This window comes from Alexandromys fortis, unplaced genomic scaffold (genome assembly GCF_014885135.2).
Source record: "Alexandromys fortis isolate MF-2015 unplaced genomic scaffold, M_Fortis_MF-2015_v1.1 scaffold_68, whole genome shotgun sequence".
Classification (NCBI taxonomy): domain Eukaryota; kingdom Metazoa; phylum Chordata; class Mammalia; order Rodentia; family Cricetidae; genus Alexandromys; species Alexandromys fortis.
Genome location: NW_026067948.1, coordinates 6,257,443 through 6,281,218, shown reverse-complemented (window position 1 = coordinate 6,281,218; position 23,776 = coordinate 6,257,443). Strand labels below are relative to the sequence as shown.

At 37.7% G+C, this 23,776-nt stretch overlaps 1 protein-coding gene across 1 annotated transcript in view; it reads left to right on the top strand.

Moving 5' to 3' along the window:
• The window catches only part of Adgrl4 (adhesion G protein-coupled receptor L4), an 86,076-nt gene extending 64,088 nt beyond the window's left edge, over window positions 1–21,988 (top strand). The window contains exons 12-14 of the mRNA XM_050149484.1: window positions 17,920–18,011; window positions 19,598–19,766; window positions 20,146–21,988. Coding sequence (XP_050005441.1) covers window positions 17,920–18,011; window positions 19,598–19,766; window positions 20,146–20,208 — 324 coding nt within the window. The 3' untranslated portion in view covers window positions 20,209–21,988. The remainder of the gene's footprint in view (window positions 1–17,919; window positions 18,012–19,597; window positions 19,767–20,145) is intronic.
• The last annotated feature ends 1,788 nt before the right edge of the window (window positions 21,989–23,776 follow it).

Here is a 23,776-nt window from a genome sequence, read left to right as displayed (position 1 = left end):
TCATGTTTTAAAGCTGCTTATAAATGGAGAGCAATTCCTCAGAGTGGATTACTCAGACTCTGCATGGACAATCTAAAACTAAATTCTGAAAACTTTCCAAAGTGTAAATAAATGCCATCACGATGTTTTAGTTTGGAGTGAGCAGATTGGTTCACCTTTTTGCAGTCCTAGCAAGCTGATCTTTCCCAGATTAACCAGAAGGTGGGGTTCTTCAGAAACAAAACATTCTAGTTGTTGTGTCTTATGAAATGCCCCAGAGCATTAGTTAATACATCAAAGTGAATTCCTTAATTGTGGTCATCCTGACCTGCAGCCACACTTGCATATCTTGATAGTGCAATGATATAACATGGTATCGATTAAAATGTTTCCTCCTGCCACAGAATAGTTTCTTGCTCAATGGTAAATTCAAAGAAACTGAGTAGCAGTCAAATTTTTTTTGTAGACAGTGGGGCAGCAAATGTCTCAATATAGTTAGTTTATGTCTACTAGTCCTTGGCCACAATGGAGTGCATGTTTCTAGAACTTTTTGGTTTTGCTACCAGTGTTAAGGAAAGATGGTGGTCACCCAAGAAGAGTAGGGCATAGTGAACACACTTTTAGAAGCTCACTGTCTCGTAGTTGGAAACCATATGTGAGTACAGAAACCACCACCCACTTCTGATTAGGGTTTCCTGTGGTCTTCATGCTTCCTAGAGTGCAAAATAGGAGAGAAGGAAAAGAGTTATCATGCAGTATTCCTAAAAACGAAAGAAGGGGGGGGACACACAGAAACGTCAGCTCTTCTACAAACAGAGAGATACATCTAGGCAAGCTGGTGCATTGCTCTAATCTTACTATTTGAGACATGATTAGAGGAATATCAGGGCCCCATAGTCATCCTCAGCTACAGGGCAGTTTCAGATCAGCTTGGACTAAAGAAGGTCCTGTCTCAAAATAGAACATGACAAAAGAGAAAGGAGAAAAGGAAGGAAGGAAGGAAGGAGGGAGGGAGGGAGGGAGGGAGGGAGGGAGGGAGGGAGGGAGGGAGGGAGGGAGGGAGGGAAGAAAATAAGAAGGCAAAGAGGAAAAAGAAAAAAGATGAGAAATAAAAGGCAAGGAAAAAAAGTAAAGTAAGAGAAAGGGGTCGCATGCTCTCCAGGTCTAGTGGTGGGGCAAACAACTGAATGGAAATATGGTTGCTTCTCTCTGATGATAAAAGGGGCCAGCATAGAAATGGAGAACTATAAATCCCTATGTATAAAGTATACATGGGTATCATCCTATAAACCAAAAAATAAGTAATTAAAGAATTAAAGGACAAAACTAAAGGGATGTCTTGAAGTTTCCCCCTCACCGTAGGGAGTAATGATGGAGGTCTTGGGACTGCATGTCTCCTGTCCTGTTTTCAGCCTTATCTTGCCATACCTTCCCACACCACAGTCTTTATCCTTGTGGGGACACTTGCTTGATCTTGGTGTTTCCTGTGAAGGTCTGCTTTCAGGAATGACTAATTGGTGCAGAGACTCATGGGACCCTTCCCACACTTGAAACTATTCTATTTTTCTAATGTGTTCCGATAACATTTGGATTCTAATCCTCTGCTGTATCTTTAACACTTTACTTATTGCTGTGTATACTAGGCAACCCTAGAACACAGAAGTATCTACTAAGTCCTTAGCAATTATTTTTGAATTTTAATCAATTTTCAAATAAAACCATAATAAGGCATGAAGCAGCAAGAAAGGCCATGTGCTCTGTCTTTGGGTAGCTGATTGCTCTGTGTCCTAGACTCCTAAAGGATAAATGAAGAGAGTCATACCAGAATAACTCAACAATGCAATGATAAATATCATTTATAAATATCATTTATAAATACCATGTATAAAGTATCCATTCTTTTGCAATTAAAAAGGGAAAATTCTGAATTATTCAAAAGCAAATCTTATGTTATGACTCTCCTATTCTTACCTTTTGTGCTAAAGTCAAACAAAAAAAGACAACTTTGGAAACAGGATTTCCAAAGCCCCAAATCATATGCATTAGAATATGTGTGATCAAATACAACCCCATGCACATATGTGTGCCTGTGCCGATCCTAGCTGTTGAAATGTTAGTGAATATGTCACAGCATTTAATTATAACAAAATATAATATATGTGCCTGCTATTATCTAGACCTTGTGGTTTAAAGTACATGCTGCCAAAAGAAAAGTTAACTAAAATAGAGAAAATAAAATAGAAACTTAACAAATATAAATAATATTGTTTCTAGATTAAATCAAAGTATAAGTTAAGATTTAAATCATAACAAGTAGTTGATGATGATGGTTTTATGGCCTTAAATGATGCACAGGCCATGTCTGAGTTATATGGATGCTGTGGAACCATTAACAGCCGTCATCTTACATGATGTCCTAAATGCCACCTACAAGAACAAGCCACCTTTAATGTCACTTCCTAGTGTTTTAAGAATAGAGCTCAAGGGTATGCTAGGCTTGATGTCAGAACATATAATTCCTTTGAGACAAAATATAAATGAGAAATAACTGAATTATTTCATCTATGGTACCTCTTGCCATTGTAGATATGTTGTTTCACACGCATACTTAACATTTAGTCTGGTCTGATAGAGTTAAATGCTAAAATATTTGAACAGCCATGTTTCTCCATTGATTATACAAAAGTCTTTTCTTAGATATTAACTTATTAATATGATGGATCCCTTGAGTTCAGAAATAAGAAACCTGTGACGCTGTTGACTCTACCTGAGAATCATGTCATTTAAAAATTTAACATTCTGACTACACATGAAAGGATCCACCATGCTTTTGAAAGTAAGATGGATGGGAAAGAGACTTCTAAGTCTTTAGGAGAGAGGGCTTCAAGCTAAAGATAATTTCCATATTTTTTCAATATTTTTAATCTTTAATGTTGAGTTCTTTTAACCAAACCTATACAACCCGTTAGATTCAAGTAAACAAATATAAAAAGGAGTTTACAAAAATTAGATCACTTTTAAATAGCAATTGAATATTCCTATAGACATATGCCCAGTAAGATTTTATTTTATTTTATTTTTTTAGTTTTTTTTCAAGACCGGGTGTTTCTGTGTAGCCCTGGCTGTCCTGGAACTAGTTCTGTAGACCAGGCTAGCCTCAAATTCACAAAAATCCACCAGCTTCTGCCTCCTGAGTGCTGAGATTAAGGGTGTGAGTCACTACCAACTAGATAAGATTTTCTTAATTGAAACAAATACTAATTAATCTATGTCCATAAAAGGATTTCTGTCTTTTTTTAAATTGAAAATAGAATTGTTCCCCTACACAACACGTCTAAACCACGGTTTTCCCTTCCTCTACTCCTTCCAACTCCCCACTTCCCTTCCCAGATCCCGTAAGTCCCCTTAAGAAATGAGCAGGCCTTCAAATGACAAGAGCAAAACACAACAAAACAAGACACAATAATACAAGCCAGAAGCCCTCCTCATAAAGAGGCTTGACCAGGCAACCAAATAGGAGGAAAGAGACCCAAGATCAGACAAAAGAGTCGGAGAAACACCCATTGCCACTCATAGAGTCTCCCCAAAACGCCAAGTTAACAGGTATAACATGCACAGAGGACCTGGCGCAGACCCAGGCAAGCCTGCATAATGGCTGCTTCAGTCTCTGTGAGCCCATATGAGCCACACGTAGTTGACTTAGTGGCCCATGTTCTTGTGGTATCCTACATCCCCCCTGACTCCTACAATCCTTCTTCCCCTCTTGCACGGGGTTCCCCAAGGTGTTACCCCACCCACACACCACCCAGGTTTGTAGCAATCCTCCTCTGGTTTGTCCTTCTGTCTTTACTCTCCTAGCTCCTTTTGAAGAAATGCCAATTAAAAGTACTGAAAATGAATTATTCGCATAACTCACACAAGGTAAGACTTGCACACCCAGGTTCTGAGATGTTACTACATTTTGAATTTCATGATTGTCCAAGATTTAGAAACATATAAATGCCATAAAACTGTGGATTCCACATTACCCCTGCACTCCCTGTAATGGACTACTCCTGTTATGGAACTGGGCGTCATTATCTATACCCCAAGAAGACACGCTTGTTCCCTTATTCCCTTATTCTGGAGAAAACAATTAAAGTGGCCAAGTCAGGTGTAGGAAGCAAATAAAGGAGCTCTATTTCCTGTGGTCACATTGGGAAGAGGAATGAAGAGATCCTGAAGTGAGATTAAAGTTTCAATAGAAGGCCAGGGATAGGCACATCTAGGCAGTCCATGTTAAGGTGTGGTCATCTCTTCCCTGACCCATTCTTGTCTCTGTAAAGCCGTAAATCTTTTCTTGGAGAAGGGCGTTTTCATGCAGACCTTCCTTTTCTCAGCATGAGACAGCTGAGGAAATTCCTTTTTCTTGGTTGCCTTTGTATTGTAATTTTATACTTAAAATATCTCTTTAAAATATATATATGTATAATCATATACATGTATATATCCACATGTGTGTGGTGTGTGTGTCCGCACACACTTCTGTCAGGTCATTTATGCTTCCTTCTGTATCTTTACTCTATATTCTAACAGAAGATTATTCTGTTGTATGTATGCACCCACTCAATTGCAAACTAAGAAAAAAAAAAAACAGAATTACCTGTAGCCTACAGTATATCATATCTGTCTTTCCTCATTAGAACCTACAATTTTACCATTTCTACGCTTGCTTATTATGAGTGTGTATTTAAAACTTCCCTAAGGATGAATATTTGCTTCCAGCACTTCCTTATTAAAAAGCAGTGTTGCATAAAAATCCCGAGTCCCACCACAGCTGCATATCCATTAAGACAGTCGTAAGAAGCATATCGTGGAGGTAGAAATGCAAGTATGTGCAGGTTTCTAAATTTACATAATTATCCTGTAGAACAATTATGTGGATTGATTTTTTTATCCTGCCAGTAATATATGAGAAAGCTTTTATTCTAATATCTATGCCAATACTGGGTATTGTTACCTACTGTGGTGTCAAACATTGTGATGTTAGAATAAATAAAGACAAAAAAAGAAAGGATTGCAATAGACCAATTATGACTGGACTCTCAGGAGAGTCCCTTTGTACTTGTAAGATAATACTGTAGAAATTGGGGTTCCCACTTGGGTTTCTTAGCCTCATTGCTAAGGAATTTAAAAATGGACTCAAACAGAAGCTCAAGGTAAATTTTAATAGAGTTTGCAAGAAATACTGCAGCACACGCGAGTTATAAATCTCAGCAACAGCCTGGAGGAAAAGGATAGAGTTGAGAAGGCAAAAGAAGAAAGGAAAAGAGAACAGAGACAAGAGGAGGCAGGTAGGAGTGGAGAGGGGAGGGAAAGGAAAGAGAAAGGAGAGAAGAAAAGGGGAAGGGAGGGGAGGGAAGAGAAGAAGAGAGGGAAACTGAGATTAGTGTAATTCTAAGAAGGAAAAGAACATCATCCCATTAAAGGGTGAACTATTCCTCTTCTTTAACACATCTTAAGGTAGACCTGCTCTCCTAATTGGAGGTCTTTTGCGCAGGTGATTGCCCTGCCAAACTGGATTAATGCTTAAGGGAGGAGGCAATGGCTTGGCTCCACATACAGTGAGGTTCCACTCTTTACTGTAACACAGGTTTGTCGAACACTGGACAAAAAAGGCTTTATTATCACTCTGTCCAGGGCATTGTGGGAGTTCGCATCCCCTGCAGGTCCTACTCCCCAGATTCCAGTAGTGATACTACCTTCAGAGGACAACCCAAAACATCTCTAGAGTCAGTAGTCTCCTGAAGACCATATCCCGTGTTTCCTTCACGGGGAACTGCCGCTAGTCTAGACCGGACAGTTAACAATAGCTGTACTCTCGTACAGAGAGCTCAGACATGATAAATTGCAGTCAAGGAGTAGGCGCCGAACATAAGATATAACCACACTAAAGCTCTACTAAGAAATGCTACTAATTTTTATTTTAATCTTGTGATGATCAGACCACCATTTTCATTGAAAGTTTCAATTTAGTGCCAACATGTCTTTTGTCCCAACTTCCAGTGATGTCTGGGTTTAAAGCATTTTAATAGCCCAGTCCCTCTGTATACTATATATTAATAAGTAGTTCAGTGTCTGCAACGTGGTGTTTGTTTTTCATATTATCCTGGTCTCCTATAACAATAGATAGCTAGATTTTTTTAAAGAGACGAAGCGGAGGGCCTGTCTTCTGAGAGGTAAAACACGCAATATAACTGATACATTGCTGGTTTTCGATATGTTCTCATGATAGGAGCTGTACTGTTACTGAAAACACCTTCAAAGATAATCTTTTGGGAATCACTGGAGAATTTCAAAAGAGTTAGATAAACTTGTAAAAATTAGAGATAAAATGAAAATGTGTTTTAAAAGTACCTCAAGTCTCTTGAACCCAAATAAAAAAAATGTCCTAAATGATTCAGATCACAAATGCTCCCTTGGGAGCATCCTCCTGCAGCACGGGTTCTATAGTGTAGCCCAGAAGAGGAAAGCGCTAACAGTGTTGGTAGGTCCACACAGTCATTAGAATTAGTACTTGGTGTACATTAGCATAATCTTTTAATCTTCACAAAACCTTTTAATATGTCTCAGTTGATCCTCGCAGAAGCTTCTGCAACACATGAAAATAAAAATAGAAACAGCATTTGGTAGATCATATTTCGCACGAATTTTGCACTCTGGTACTATAATCTAGACTAATCTGTTTAGAAGTGCCTAGAGGGGTTCTACTATTTATAATTTAAGAAGCAGATAAATTTCTGTAAGTGGATTGATTACAATAAAGCAAATCATTTATATTATCTCGAATCTAAGTCATAAAACCTTCAAGAATTTGTTCGTGATGAATTTTTTAAAAATTGTTTAATTTAGTCAAGAGGCAAGGACATATTCCGCTCACCCTCTGAGGGTAGCGCAGGGCGTTGCGCAAGCCCGTCTGCAGCTAAGCAATGCTGGCTCCAGCTGTGTGCACTCTATTGCCGCCCTTTTTGCCTTCACATTGTTCTTGGGATCGAGTCAATAACCTTACACAGGATTTCTTCTACGAGTAGCCTGTTAGTTTGTCTCCAAACCATGGAACCTTCTGAGAGTAATAGTGGCCTTTAAAAATACTTCAAATGAGTGCTTTTGTGTGGGAATCTACAAAACAGCTCTGTTTCAAAATTATTTTTTAAATTGGGATTTTTGGTCTTTTTATACAAAAATATTACTTGTAGTTAAATGTAAGCGGAGATTCCACATCAATTAAATCCTATGTGACTGACCATAATGGCCATCTCAACTCTCTGCTACTAAACCACCAATGTCTGGGTATGTTTCTGTGAACTTGGTAACTAACTTGTATGGGCATAGTATGAGGAAATAGAAGTGGGTGTTGCTCATGCCCTTCCGTGCATGTTGAACCACATGCAAAGAAATGTACTTTGCTATGTGACTTGCACGGGGTACCCTTGTAGATATAGAAGAAGCTGGGAGTAGAACACATCAGATCTCTCTTAGTTTACCTCAATGTAATTTACACAGAACGCCAACCTGAAAAGAACACTGCTCAACAGTCCAGGCAAACAATAACATGCAGACCTTTCAATAGGATACATCGCATCTTGTAACCCACCTGGTCAGGTTTCTTACAGTGGCTCTCAATGCTTAACTACACAGACTTTTGGGCATGTCCCCTCTGTCCTTCCACTGCATCCTCCCTCTACATATAGAATCGCTTTGTCTCAACTCCTTCTCAGACTTTCTCCTAGTTAAGTCCCACTTATCTTGTATACTTCAATTCAAAACTTGCCTAAAGGAAGTAGTGTCTAATCATCGGCCTAGAGCAAATATCCTGCTTACGCTTTCAAAATGAGAAGTCTGCATTTTCTTCTTGTGAATCCTTTCCCCGATTTACAATGTGTGTAAGTTCTCTGACTAACTGATTCATGGCTGGCCAGTACTTATCTTCTTTGGATGACTATAAGGTCTGTGAAAGGAAATTATTGTGGGTTTCTCTACACTGTTTTGTTCTTCAGGCTGAGCATGCAGCAAACACTGAAGTTGTGCTGTTGAGGAGGTGAGTGATACACTGAGATGAATTTGTTCAAACATGCTCATTCCTTTCCCACAGAGGAAATGGAAACAAAGAAACCAAGCATAACACTTGGAAACTTTCCCTAAAATCTGTCATGTTTACTTTGCTTTCTTCTTAGGAAGGATTATTGTCTCTGGCCAGGGAGCCTGTCTATGGTGTGTTTTCACTAAAACATGCAATGTGGTGTTTTAAATTCATCTGAACAAAGTAAGGTCCTGGCTAGGCAGTGCCAGAGGTCTCAAAGGCAGCATGATTAGTGAAGGAAGCATTCAGAGGGTCCTTTCTGTGCCCTGCATCTCTAGTACAGATATGAGGATAGTGACAGTAACTCTACAACAGAATTACTGCAAATGGCATTAGAAGAATATGAATATTATTTAAAAATAAGAAGGAAAATATTATAATTTGGGAAACTATCATATTATTTCCATTTTACCCTTTAGATTAAAACCCAGCTTTCCAGGGATGGGATACTAGAGAAATGGTCCAGAATGTGTAAGAATGTATACTGCTCTTCCAGAGGACCCGAGTTCGGGTCCCAGTACGCAAGTCAGATAATTCCCAACCACCTGTAACTCTGGCTCCAGGGGATCTGACATCTTGAGTCGTCAGGAGCACCTACATTTATGTATGCAACCATGCGCGTAATTAAAAATAACAAAAAAAATCTTTAAAAAGTTTAGTTTGGAAATGATTTGAATATTATATCTTTGAATTTAATTATGCAAAGTGTGTCTTAAAGTCTAATGAATAGTCAAGTAACTGTACAAGCTTATGCAAAGTGCTGCTGTTTCTCCTAACCTCCAGCCACATTTTATTCTGCAAGGGTGTAGCCAAGGAGAACTTTTCATTTCTGAAACCGAAAGGAAAGAGAGGTCGCTGAACAGCTTCTCTTCTGCTGTGACATTGAAATGAACAATTGTGGTAGCTTCGCACCCAGCTTTTCTCCCTCGCTTCCGTTTCCATGGGCTATGACTAACTACAGTTAAAACCAGCTAGAAAAATGAGTCTATGGAATCCACTTATAGTCACAGGGGTCACTTCATCCTCCAGTTTACAAACACTCTGTTCTCTTCTCCCTCCTTTTATTTTTTATTCTAATTTAAATTAATAAAATATTTTAAAGCCAAAAACCTTTAGGTGTAAAAATATTTCTAATGGAAACATGTCAAAATATAAATAATTCCCTTATTGTCAAAGTTAATCATTGTTAGAATAAAATTTTAGCCATAGCAAAGGAGAGAGCCCTTAATCAGCTAACACAGGAAATCAGCTGAAGTGGGGGGAGGAAATATCCTAATAAAGAAATATTCTGACAGCTGTACTTCAAAAGCTTTCAAGTGTGCCTTATCTTTGTATCCAGGCCTCGTTAAAGAGCGTGCATCATAGGTCCACACTGCTTCCTGATAGATGTCAAAGTGAAGCTGCCCCTTGTCTATCCATAAAGTCCAGGAAGGGGAATTGCAACTTTGGCTGCCTCTCATCACACCCTTCCCTGACTCAGTTCTTTCCAGAGGATCACTGTCTTCTGAGAATTTACCATGTGCTGATTTTCATTTTCTTTCACTCTGGAGTTTAAGGACCATGTGCAGGGTTTAGAGAATATTCTGCAAATATTCCCTTACGTTGCTCTGCTGCATCGTCATTACATTTTGATGATTTGTGTCTCTGGTTCTACTGTTATCTCCCAACAATTTAATGTTAAAGAGAAACTTTTGTAGTAAAATCATCAAGATGTGAGAGAAATTATGATTATTTTGCACATTTGTTCAGTTAATTGTTCGGTTATTTTGCACATTTGGTCATTTGATAGCTTTTTTATACAGACAATTAAGGGAACTTGAGTATAGAATATCAATGTTAATTAATTTTAATTTTTTAATTCACATAACATGCGTATATTGGGCCTGTTAGATTCAAGTCATTATTCCTGACCTTGAGACTCTAAAAATAAAATGTAGAAGCAGTATTTTTTTCCTCATGGGTCATGGATTACAGACAAAGAGCCATTACTGATTCACTATTTGTTGAACACTATTTGTTGAGTACAATTCAGAGAACCTTACACTAACTGCATAATTTTATTCAGACAAAAATCTGTAAGATAAACATTAATATTGCTCAAGTTTTTGTATGAAGAAAGCAAAGTAAAGAGAGCCTAACAAATTGTCTGGTTGATCTTAGGCCTGGAATGGGACTTCCAATGCTGCTCTAGGAGCCGTGCATTCTTTGTGGAAGTTTAGTCCTCCAGAAGTGTACACTTTCGGGAATGAATCCTCACATCTAGCAAACCCTACAGATTTACTGCTTGATGCACGTTGCCTGACACTACGTAGAGTATGTAGGTTATGACACATTCTTGAAAAGCTAAGAGAATTAAACATTAAAGAAAAATATTTCATACATTTGATATATACTCCATCATATTTAAATTTCACTATCTGAAAATAACATTTTATTTTGTTATAAATGCAGTAACTAAAATACATAAATAAGTAGAGTGTGTTTTTCTGCTACTGCTTTGTGCTTGGATTGAATTCGGAGTTTTGTGCTCACGTAGATAAGCCTCTGAGAAGCATTCCTATTTCTGCTTTGTTTCGAAGGCTCCCTCAGTTTCAGCCTCACAAATGTGTATTTAATGCTCTTGCTTCGGTGACTGTTTCAATACCCTTCCATGTCTTCAGTGATGCTGTCTTCTTGTGTCGGAAATATTTACTGAATTTGCTGGCATTACTTAAATTTGTGGGAAGAATTCACTTAAATTTGTCACTAGATGTTCTTCCATGTGTTGTTTAAGCTAACTTGCTATCTCATGAAGAATAGCTCTTTTCCCCAATAGAACAAAATGTTTCAAATGACTAGTTAGGAAGTCATGTGTAAAAACATGTACTTGACATAAGAGATGATATGTATTGAACTGCATAGTGTGTAATCTTAAATACAACAAGAAAATGAATCTAAGTTTATGTCATATAATGCCTTCTCAACAATTAAACTCATTGTATCAAATGTGATCAGATCTGTATAGGGATCAAGCTGGTTGGCTTGTGAGAACTCTTGCAACCTGGTTGGCAACCCTATTTCCTCTAGAAGCAGGGAAAATGTCCATTTGATATTTTCTAATGTGTGTATTTGTTATTGGTGATGTTTGACCACAATGCCCTCTGAGCATGTAAAGTTCACTAGTGTGTGTTGCTGAGATCACTTATTAAAGGTAGATAATGTGACCTGGACACCAATGTACACACCTTATAATATATTGCAGTAGAGAGAAAAGCAGCAGAGGGTGAACCTGTTACCTTGAGGAACAAAACTGAAGAACACTCCTGTGTGACCTGTTCCTTCAAACTGCCCAGAAAACATGAGGGCAACAGAGACACTCCCAGCTTAAGTGTGAACACTTAATTATCCTTAGAAAATTATCATTTGCTGTGCTAAGATTCTTTTTAGCCTATTTTCACATCACACATCCACATCCACACACCAGTGGAACAAGAAAACATACTCAGAGTGTGCCGGGTGGAAAACCCGTTGACACACTCTCTGACCCCTAGATCACTGAATGGATTCTTGCCTTCAGGAGAGGACAGCTCTCTCTGCACAGGTCCTAGTCTCCAGCAGCAGGATCTATCATGTTTTGACCAAATTGAATGAGCATAAACCAATAATGAACTGACGTCAATGTATGTGTGACTGACCTCTTTAAGTCTTAATATTGCCTTAGTGTCTCCTTGTTGGTTTTTATCTGCAGTTTGATAGTTTATAAAATATTTGATAGCATAAACTCTATAACCTATTAGGAATGAGTTTTGCCTCTGGTCCTTTCTAGTCATAATCTCAGGTGAATTATTAAACCTCTTTGTAATTCTGGTGTCCCGAATGGAAAGCAAATTTAATAAAAGCATCATCAGTTATAGTTTTATAATTGTAATAGGAGGAGAATTAAGATGTCATGGACAGTGTCACATAGTTCATGAGCAAAAGTCACTCAATGAATATTGGTGTTTAAAAGGTATTTCTATAAGATTTCTTGAATCTCAATGTTCCAGTCATTTATAAGTACTTGTAAAATGATACATTATCCCAAATCAACTTTTCATCCAAGTGCATTACCCAACAGGCATTGCCTTCTGGGAAAACATTGCTGTCTATTACTTGTCAGCCTCAAGAGATTAGTGGAACATCAGAAAACATGCGTTGTCCCAGAGTGGTCTATTGTTGGTGATCTTCTCTTGGGATGTTGTTCAGAGCCCTCTTGAATGCACCCATTATATTTGCAGATGGCTTCAGACGTTCCAATGTGTTTGAAAATCTACAGCTGTTTTTGTCATATACTTGTACATTGTCCTTCCTTTTCTCTGTTGTCTACTCTCTCTCTCGGGTCAGTTTTGGAATCTCGGTGGAGGAACAGCTGTTAACTCTGTAGATATTCCCGAGGTAGCTATTCTGAGCCAAGCACTAAACCAGATGGAGCGCACAGTGTTGTCCCAGCCTATGTGGGAGAGAGGTCACTCAGTTGACTTCAGAATGTTGAGACCAGGGCAGCACACACTGTGATGTCATCGTGTCTGTGAACTTTCAGCAAACTTTTACTTCTTTTTATCACTAAGATTTGTAGAGTTTATTTCCATCCATTACTTTATTTATTTAGAAACAAGATCTCATGTAGTCCAGCCTCATTATGTAACTGAGGAAGACTTCAGTGTCTAATCCTCTTGTGTTGACATTACAAGTGAGTTTATGTGATACTGGCTATGGAACCCAGGATTTTCTGGATGCTAGAAGCATTCTGCTAATTGAATCACAAGCCCAGCTCCTAACGATGACTTTTTAACAAGGACGCTGATCAGTCCAATTCATTGCTTCTTGACATAACTTTCCTAAGTACCATGAGGCATTTCCAAAGCTAAAGCATGCTAACAAATCTATGTGCATTCTTTCCTGTACTCGGGGCTTTATGACCTTTTACCCACTTCCTAATTTTGGAGAATGAGGGCAGTCTTTTAACATACTTGTATGTTGAGGCTCTATAACAGGATCTGAAAATTTACCCCCTCAAACTTTGACACACTTTTTTACACTGAAAAAAATGGCCTCTGTGGAAAGGGAGACAGCCTTGGGATTTCCTCTAAGATGTCCTATCCTCAGTGATGCAGGAATTTAGGGTTGAATTTGAAAGCTTGTAAAAAAAAAAAAAAGGGTTAACCTACAAAATAAAGTGCATCAAACTAATTGAATTTTAGATAAATAATGAGTTGTGTGTGTCCCAGATATGGCATAGAACACACTTACACAAAATACGCACTGTGTTTCTGAGAATGTATATTTAGCACATCAGGCAATGCTGGGAATCAAAAGTACATCAAAAAGGAGACTGGAAGGAACTAGAAAGAAACAGCTGTGTGGGTGACAGTGCAGAGGAAGTCAGATATTAGTATAATTCATCTTAATCATTTGACTTAAGAAACATAGGAGTATAATTTACAAATAATAAACAAGGAAACCTTATATAATTGATTATCATTAAATATATAGAACATTGATATAAGCAGGAGCTAATGATAAATGATTGTATATGTCAATTTTTACTTAAATATAATTAATAATCATCTATAATCATAAGGCCTTTCATTATTTATGCTAAATGTACATGCATGATACATATATACATATATGTATATATGTATACAATACACACACCTTTGATTTCCAGCTTTCTTTGTCCTTATTTTCATTGGTACCATGAAAATGACCAAAAGTTTCAGGACACAAAACTCACTTGTGTCTCTCAGATCCATACTTCATAAGTCTGTGTAGAGTGATGATCAACTGTCCTAAGAATCTATCTATCTGTCCTGATTTCAGTCCTACCAGAGGCTCCTGGGGAGAGGTTGTTGCCATGTCCTTCATGCTCTTGGTCAAGCTCACGCCATGTGAGTGCAGGACTGAAGCCTGGGATCCTGGCTGGCTGTGTGAAGGGGCTGCTCTCTGCTTGCTGAGGCTCTGCAGAGACCCTCACAATAGCCCATTTGTCTTGAAAGCCAGCATCTCTGCCTCCACTTATCTACTGGGTTTCCTTTCTTGCTTTCTTTTCTCTAGACTTCTTTCTTCATCAGGGCTCATACGATTAGACAGGGTCTAATGGTATATTATTCAAGGTCATCTGAGAGGCTACAACCTTTGTTCTACCTGAAGCATCATTGTGTGTGTGTGTGTGTGTGTGTGTGTGTGTGTGTGTGTGTGTAGCATACTCACAGATACTAGGACTACAGTTTGAAAAATCTTGGGAAAACATTCTGTTTACCACACACCACAGGTTTCCTGATACAGTGTATGATTGACAATTTAACTGAGGCCTTTTCAGAGATTATCCCAACTGGAAAAAAAGAACAAGAAACATGAGATTGAACAGAACACAAGACCACAACCCTTTGATTCTAATTTTGCTAATATACAATTAATGGAGCACAGTCTCTTTGTTCTCATACTGAACTGCTTCATCATTTAGAAGGTGGTCTACGTTTTGGAAAGGAATAAACGCTTTATATGGATACCCAGTAGTTGAATAGGAAACTGTTTTTATTCATGACATAAGCATGTTTGTCTGGTACCAGTTAATTTAAAGATATTAAAACTATTTTAAAGGACATGTAAGTTGTAATCATGACACAGTCTTAAATTAACCTTATTTTATTTGATATAATGAAAAATTAAAATGTGAGTCTAAAAGTGCAGCAAGAGAAATTTTCTATTCTTTTCCATGAGATTTGGAATCAGCATATAAATGGCTTCATCAATTATTGAGAAAAGACTAAGAAGAGGAAATGACTGGCTGAGATGCTGCGTTTTGCACTGTAGATTCAAAGCCCTTTGGTTGAAGGTATCCGAAGGTCCACATCCTTCAGAGTTCTTTCTTGCTCTCTTCTCTGCTCGCCTACTTAAATTTCCTTTTAGTAAAAAATTTAAAAGAATAAAAATACTGCTTAAGGAGTTTTTTCAATAGAATGTCAAACAGAATGTATATTTCAAACACTGAGATACTGGTGTTAAAAAATAGATTACTGTGTAGACAAAGACCACTTACAAGGGCAAATGATGGTAACCTTAAACTAACACTTTCTCTTCAGTGTTAAGTCTGAACTCCATTTTTTTATTGGATTATTTGTTCTTTTGATGACCAATTTCTTGAGTTCCTTGTATATTTTGGAGATCAGACCTCTGTCTGATGTGGGGTTAGTGAAGAACTTTTCCCATTCTGTAGGCTGTTGTTTTGTCTTGTTGACCGTGTCTTTTGCTTTACAGAAGCTTTTTAGTTTCAGGAGGCCTCATTTACTAATTGTTTCTCTCAGTGTCTATGCTACTGGGATTATATTTTGGAAGTGATCTTCTGTGCCAATGCGTTCGTGTTCAAGTTCAAGTTTTTTTTTTTCTATGAGGTTCAGTGTGGCTGGCTTTATCTCGGAATCTTTGATCCATGTGGACTTGAATTTTGTGCGTGGTGATAGATATGGATCTATTTTCATTCTTCTACATGCTGATTTGATGAGCATCTTAAGGTTACCTATTTGCCTTCTCTTAGTAAAATTGATGACAACAAAAGATCATGTCAATTTTATTCATGAATGAGTGTGTAGCAAACTCTCACTGGTATCTGACACACCCAGGCATGAGTGCTATCAACACATAAAATAGAATATTTGAAGTGCCCATGGCACTTTTGATTTACTCCTCTATGTTTACGATACTTCTTGGTATCATAAACTATTTTCTTCACATTTGAAGAGATGTGAGCTTGTGGTATAAGAATTAACCTCTCACGTGTCTAGCACCCCATGTTTGTTGTTGTTGTTGTTGTCTTCTTCCTCTTCTCTTCCCCTCCTCTTTTTGACTTTTCCTCTTTTTACAGAAAAATGTATTTTCCAGTTCTAGATTTCCCCAAAGGAAAGGTCTCTTTTCATACTCCCTGACCAATCTTGAAAGAGAAGGGGCACATGGGAAGTGTGTGAGAGCTTCTGAGCTCTGAAAATCAAGTTCACAAGGACTAGGAGGAGTCGAAGAAACACTAGCCCATACTTTAAATGTCCTATTCATGTAGGGAAACTAATGGGTCTAGAACAGATTCTTAATCATTTACTTTATCTTAGAGCTCTCCCTTTGTGGACAACAATATTCACTGTAAACATATCATTAAATGACTTAAGCTTCAAAGCAATTGTGGCATAAATCATTTATACCAATCAGTTTTGAACATTTTTATGACATAAAACATATATGCATATATTTATGACATTAACTGTAGTGGTCTCTAATTTTATATAAAGCTATGGTTTTAAAGAAGTATAAAATGTTACATATTCATTTTGTAACTATTAAATTGTATTTATTAAATATTATTAAATTGACATTTCAGTTCATTATTTTAATATCTAAATAGGGTAAAGCTGTCAACTAAATCAATTTAAAACTACTTTATCTTGCCTCTGCAATTGCTAAGGTCTTTTAATGGAAGTATGACTGTAATTGGAATTAATTAATCATATAATTAGAAGTAATGAACAGTTGAAAGCAGAAAGAAATGACTAGAAACTTATTCCTTTAAGATTTCATCTCAAAGACCTTTCAATGGGTAAGTGGCAATATGAATTTCTCTGACCCATTTCTTTATACTTATTTTAGTACTCAACTGAATTCTGAGAAAGTCTACAAAACTCCTTAGGGTCTAAGAGATGTAGCTCAGTGATAGAGAACTCTTAGTGTGTGCAAGGCCCTGGCCCTATCCACAGCATCACAAACAATCAAAATCACAAACAAAAGAAATTGCCTCCTTAGAATAAGGGAAAGCTTCTAAATTATTAAAATAAGAGTTATCTAAGATTATGATATAGAACTTGGAACTATCATTTCAAAATGCATTTTTGAAAAATCTATTTAGACTAACATACATCTAATAAAATATTAACGTATTAACCACACATATATTTAATATTTTGTTATTTGTATATTTGTATTAGGATGGATTGCATTTATCATTTGAACATTGCATGTCTGACTTGTAGGATTTCAGAAACGGGAAAATAGGGCTGGGGATGGTTCAGGGGTGAAGAATTCTGGTTGCCCTTTCAGAGAGGATCCACACAGTAACTCTCAGCCGTTAACTACAGTTCTGAGTTAGAATGCCCTCTTCTGGTCTCCACAAGTATTGCATGCATTTGATCGAAGGCCACACACTCATACACACCGAATAAAACAAAGACATTAAAAAAAAAAACACACAGAGAAAGAAGAAAATATACTTTCACAGTCTTGTGACAGTAAGAGACAACCAACTGAGTATTGTACTAGCAAGTATAAAATACAAAAAAGAATAAGTCTAGTAAAAAATGTATTTTTCAACCAATGTTTTTCATTCACTAATATTTCAAAAGCTTCTGAAGTTAGCCATGAGGAAAATAAATCCTAAGATAATGTCAAGACAAGATGAGTAGATGAACCACATTAAGCAATGTGCATTCAGGATGTTTCTAGCAGTAGAGGGGTGGTGTTTGGCTGAGTTACTAATTTCCATGAATTCTTCCCAGATAACTTTCCAAACGGTTGTTCACAATGTCTCCCAAACTTCTTTTCAAAGAAACAGTAAACAAGGCAGCATTTACACTGCTTACAATGTGTACTAGCAAAGTTCCTTGACACTTCTGCATGTGTATGCACACATACACCAACCACTGTGTGTCACACGAGTCTCTGGGATATTTGCTAATGGAAACTTTCCTGCTGGCTTATTGCATTTAAATAAATAAGGGTGATAATGAAGATGCTCTCTTGTTAACAGTAATGTCTCTCCCCAGGTTAATCTCTTGGCTTTTGGAGTTATCATATACAAAGTTTTCCGCCACACTGCTGGATTGAAACCAGAAGTTAGTTGCTATGAGAACATAAGGTATGTGGTTTTTAACATTTACTTAAAAGATTTAGCAACTTGCTTTGCCTCTCTCTCTCTCTCTCTCTCTCTCTCTCTCTCTCTCTCTCGTGGTTCTGGAGTTATAACAGACTCAATCACAAGGAATCCCATGTGACAGACAGGTGTTCGATCACTCTGCAACACTGTCAGTTCTTTAATCACCTAAACAACAAATAATTTGGGACACTGTGTCTTTAAAAGAATTAGTTTTTCCACCATATTTAAAATATCTATTAGAAAAAAGCACTTAATGCTTTTAATAAAATTATAAACATCACAGATTAAATAGTAAATAAATCCATCTTTTACAATGCACTACCATTTGAAAGAGTAATTTTTTAAGTTAAAAAAATAGATCTTAATGACTGTCTTTTGTAAGATATTTCTCAGACCTTGGCAAATCTTTCTTCTGATTCAGGGTTTATAAGTTGCTATGCCTTTTCCTTTAACGCTCTCTCTAAGACTGATCTATTAAGACCTTGAAGGCTTTGTTCAGGGGAAGCTGAAGTAGGGGTGTGGGAAGCGACTGCTGCCTGCGTTGCTTGGGAACACACTCCTGCATCCTGCAGTTCTGACACCTCAAGGAAGATTCATAGTTGGAATTTAGCAAGTGTTTGAATTATTATATTGCTTCACTTTTCGATAGTGAGAGTTTCATGTTGGGCCCTGGCTTTAATAAAGTTCAAAATGCTGCATTTTCTGAAGTGTGTTGCAAGCACACCTGCATCACTGCAGTAATGGCTCTACTGATTTGAATGAGAAGCACCAGCTGCTTCATTTTCTTTCTTTCTTTTGTTTTTTTGTTTGGTTTGGTTTTAATTTTTGGTTTTTAATGACTAGGTTTCTTTACGTAATTCTGTCTGTTTTCAAACTCACAGAGATCCACCTACCGCTGCCTCCAAGTGCTGGGATTAAAGGTACCACCAACACCTGGTACCTAGCAGCTTTATTTTCAAGACCATGTCCCCAGTGGGAAAGATTTAATATTGTTTTACCTGAAGTCACTGACAGTTGAAAATATCGATAGCTTAATATATGTACACATATTTCCCTTAAATTTTGAGACATTGGTATTCTGACACAAATTTATTTTGAGGTTACTACATTGCAAATGCATATATTCCACACTTTCATCACCACTGAATTAGAAATAAACGAGAAGCCTCTTTAGATAATGTAAGTGCCAGCTGACATGAGTCCTCACGGGCTGCTCTTCCAGGACTACTGCCACCGTAGACATGAAACCAAAGCCTGAGAGTTGCAGTTCGCCAGTATACAATATTTCAAAATTAAGCAATTCCTTCAAAAATGGTACATTTTAATAATGAGACTTTAATTTTTGAAGCATATTCTATGGTGAACAGCAAGTTAACCTAAGGGAACCTGTAGGTTATCACATCAAACCATAGGCCAACTGTGATCATCTAAGTCATTGTTGACCTTTCTGGTCATAAAATATTTACTTTATGAATCCTTAGAAAAGCTGGGGGATATGTGGGATCGGTGTGGTAGCTGGGCATTCCATTTGCATGGGTTCTAACTGGAACTCTTCAAATGCATCCCAGGTCTTGTGCCAGAGGTGCCCTGGCCCTCCTCTTCCTTCTGGGTACTACCTGGATCTTTGGGGTTCTCCACGTGGTGCAAGCTTCTGTAGTGACAGCTTACCTCTTCACAGTCAGCAACGCCTTCCAAGGGATGTTCATTTTCTTGTTCCTGTGTGTTTTATCTAGAAAGGTAAGCACTCTAAAAATTTTGGTCAAACGTAGATTATATTTATGTTGCATATTAGCAAATGTTTAGTCTTGAAGATTTGTGACTTCCACCTTTTATTGCCTGGTTGTAGTCCATTTTAAATACACAATGATTGAAATAATTTTATCTTAAAATAACAGAATATAGCTGTTCATATCTAACTATGACTTGAAAAGCCTTGTTATTAAATATGTATAATATAATACATGCTATATAACTTATATTCACTTGAGTATATTCTTACATTCAAATAGCAATAAGACTTCAATAAAGCAAATATGTCCATTTATTAGGACTTAAAAATAATGCTGTGAGATTGTCTTAATGACGCAACGTTTTATTCATTTTCTCTTTCATGAAGATTCAAGAAGAATATTACAGGTTGTTCAAAAACGTCCCCTGTTGTTTTGGCTGTTTGCGGTAAACCAAGAGAATCCTTGATAATCATAGCTTCCATGGAACGAGAACTCCAAGCTTCAGAAAACCCGTGTGTAAAAAGCATTCTGTCCTTTCATTGTTAGTAATTAATTTCAAATTCGTGTTTCTGTTCACAGTATAAGGGATGTAGTTAATGTGAGATAAAATTATGGACCAGAGAGCGACAGCTTGTTTTCCTACATGACATAGTTAGATATGTCCGAGACAGTACCGCAGCTATTCGGGAAGTAATTGGTTTCTCTGGAGTGATATCACTGTGCCCAAGGAAAGATTTCCTTCTAACATAAGAAATATATGAATGTCCTGGAGGAAACCACTGGCTTGATATCTTTGTGACTCGTGTTGCCTTTCAAACGAGTCCCCGACCACCTTAGTAATGAGTTCCGTTGCAGGAAGGAAAGCATAAGAGAATTGGAGGAGCAGAATATAAAGCAGGGAAGAAGGCCTCTCTGACAAAGAATTGTCATTCCAATAAACTTGGCTTTCTCTAAACTTGATGAGAACATTTCAAGATAAAATAATGGAAAAAAGAAAAAGAAAAACCAATCTAGCAGATTGGGAATTGGTCTAAACTTAAAAGACCCAGACCTAAGTTTGCTGTTTCCATGTTCTCTCTTACTGTTATAAAGCAAACAAAGAAAACCCATACAAATGAAAGACACAGGATGTGTGTTCTTACACTCACATTAGATTTGAGTGTAAATTTTTTTAATTCTTCAGATTGGGGCTTCAAATTTACAGTCAGTAAAGCATGAATTTGTCAAACTAATGCTGTTTATGTCTTTAGTGTAAAAATAGAGTGTGATGTGTTTTGTCTACAATATTTTACTGTTGTGAAAATTATCTTTTCATATTAGAGCAATATACTTGAATACTTCATTACTTTTAACCTTACAAATAGTGTGGGATTCATGTTGCAACAATTCCCTTTAATTGACAATTTTAAGAGGACATTGTAAATTTAAAGTATTCATAACATGAACTGTGATCTTTTTCTGATCAGAAAAAAATGTACCACTAGAGCATTATTTATAACAAAGAAGTCACTAAGAACTGTAAGAGGTTCATAGTGGATCTATTTTCTGACCGTTTCCTTCTGCCTATCAAAGCCTGATTGTTTAAATGCACGGCTTCTATCTATTCTCTCATTCAAATGAAAAGCAGATTTTTTTCAGAAATGAGTCATTGTTCTGTGCCTTCCTGAGAATGTGATTCACAGGACACTGGTTTTAATTTCTGTGGCTGTTGGATGAAGCCTGACATGTCCTCTCCTGAAAATAACATGCCAGCTTGGAGAAGCCGTTTTGCCACAGCTTGGCTGGGCTGTGCTCTCAAGACCTCTCACTTCCCAAGAAGGACTTTGTATTTCTAGAGCCTGTGAGACCACACCCTTTCATTATCTCCCAATGTCTTACCTGTTAAATCTGTGACCCAAGACTGCCATTGTCATCCCAGGATAGTACTATAAAAATGGGATAGTTAAACTAATCTGCTCAACCAACGGACACAAAGCTATCCCATGTGGGAGACGGAACAACCAGCCCCAGATATCCACACACTGCTCTTCAGAATCTGTGACCACGGAGGATGGCCAGGAGAAGGGGGAAGTGAGCTGCCAGTCAGCTCAGTTCATCTGGGCCAGAAAAGACTCTTGCTGCCCCTGTAGAAATCAGCAGTGCAGGTGCTGTTAATTTTAGTCTGGGTCACCCATTTTGGGCCTTTTATTTCCAGAGCTGCAAGACAATAAAATTCTACTATTGAAACCACTACTTTTGTTATCTTTTATTTATTTTATTTTATTTCATTGTATTTCATTTCATTTTTGAGGTAGCTATAGGGAACTAAGGCAGGACATATTTATACACTAACAACTTTAGATCAAGCTACTATTCATATCAAGGGTAAAAACATTTTCATGATTGTCCAGTTTCTCCTTGTGGCAATTTGTGAAGCACAATTCTGCAACTACACATGAACTTGTGCCAAGTACTTTTCTTCTTTTTCTCTTTTGGGCTTTCTGAACACAGTCTACTTATCTGCTACCTCCTGACCATGGTTTGGTTACAGTTCTTTTTCTTTTCTTTTTTTTTTTTTTTACACTATTAGAGTTGGAGTCCAGAGCTGCTTCGTGTGCACTGGGCAAACACTTAAACATTGGCCTATTTCCTAGAACTCCTGGCTCAACTCGTCCATTGTTGTAGGCCACTTGTTCATTTCCCAGCCACCCAGACTCCCAAAATCATCACACAGAAACTATATTATTTGCAATACTGTTTGGCCAACAGCTAAAGAGTATTGTTAGCCAGCTTTTATACTAAAATTAACCCATTTCCATTATTTTACATTTTACCACAAAGCTTATGGTCTACAAGCAAGGTTCCAGCTGACAGCTCTCGTCTTCCCCTCTGGCAGCTACATGGTATCTCCGCTACTCTGCCTTCTTTCTCCCAGCATTCACTTTAGTTTTCCCCACCTAGCTCTACTCTTTTGCCCCATCTTAGGCCAAGGCAGTTTCTTTATTCATTAACCAATAAAAGAAACAATAGACAGAAGGACTTCCCACACCACTTGTCTAATCTCCTTAGCGTAGAGCCTTTGAGGAAATCATGAATTATGAATTCAGAACAGCCAAAAAGAGCAGCCCTTTTGTGTAGAGTTGTCTTCCACCTGGAGTGTTTCCCACCATGCAAAGAACATCTGTCACTCAAGGCCACCTTCTATAAAGCCTCAAATGGACGCTTATTTATTTCCACAGTCATTACAACTTCAGTTTGTAATTTTTTTTTTAAAGACAGGAACTTCTGTATCTGAGCCTGGGCTTGAACCCACTGTATCTCAAAGTATGACCTTGAACTCCTGATTGTCTGTCTCCACCTTCCTGTTTTCAGTTACAGGTGTGTAAATGTACAGACTGCGCATAGTAACACACAATAATATGTATTTTTTCTGTGTGTTATTCACAATGAGCCTGAGACCCATTGTGAAGGAATCACTCGGTACTCACATTTAAAACCCACAGATATTAGATTACAGAAGGTAGAGGTTTATCTAATAATGACATTTATAGAAAAAGACACTTTGTCACCTAAGGGACATGGATTTTTTTTTTTTTTACTAAATTCTGCCACCATGTTTAATCTTCACAGTAACCTGGGTGCATCCAGAAAATTTGTTAATGTTAGGACCCTAAACCTAAAAAAAAAAAAAATTGGCTTTCCCACCAAAGCTCTCCCTTACCTGTCTGGGTGGAGTGGGAGAAAACAGAGTGCTTGGGCAAGGGACTAAAAGGACTGGACCCAGGCTTCTCCTTGCTTCCTGCCTTCCCAGAGAACCTTCCAGCCACAGCTGTAAACTTGTATCTCTGTGGGAAGAAGTATGACATCCCTTTGCTTCCATAGGATTCCAACACTCTTTCAACTTGAAACCAGCGCACACCACGAGCCTCCGGGGAAGTGCTGTCTCTTCCCACACATCCTGTCACCCTCTCACACTGTCGGACGAGCACCTCATTTTAACAAACCGCTCACACTGTCGGACGAGCACCTCATTTTAAC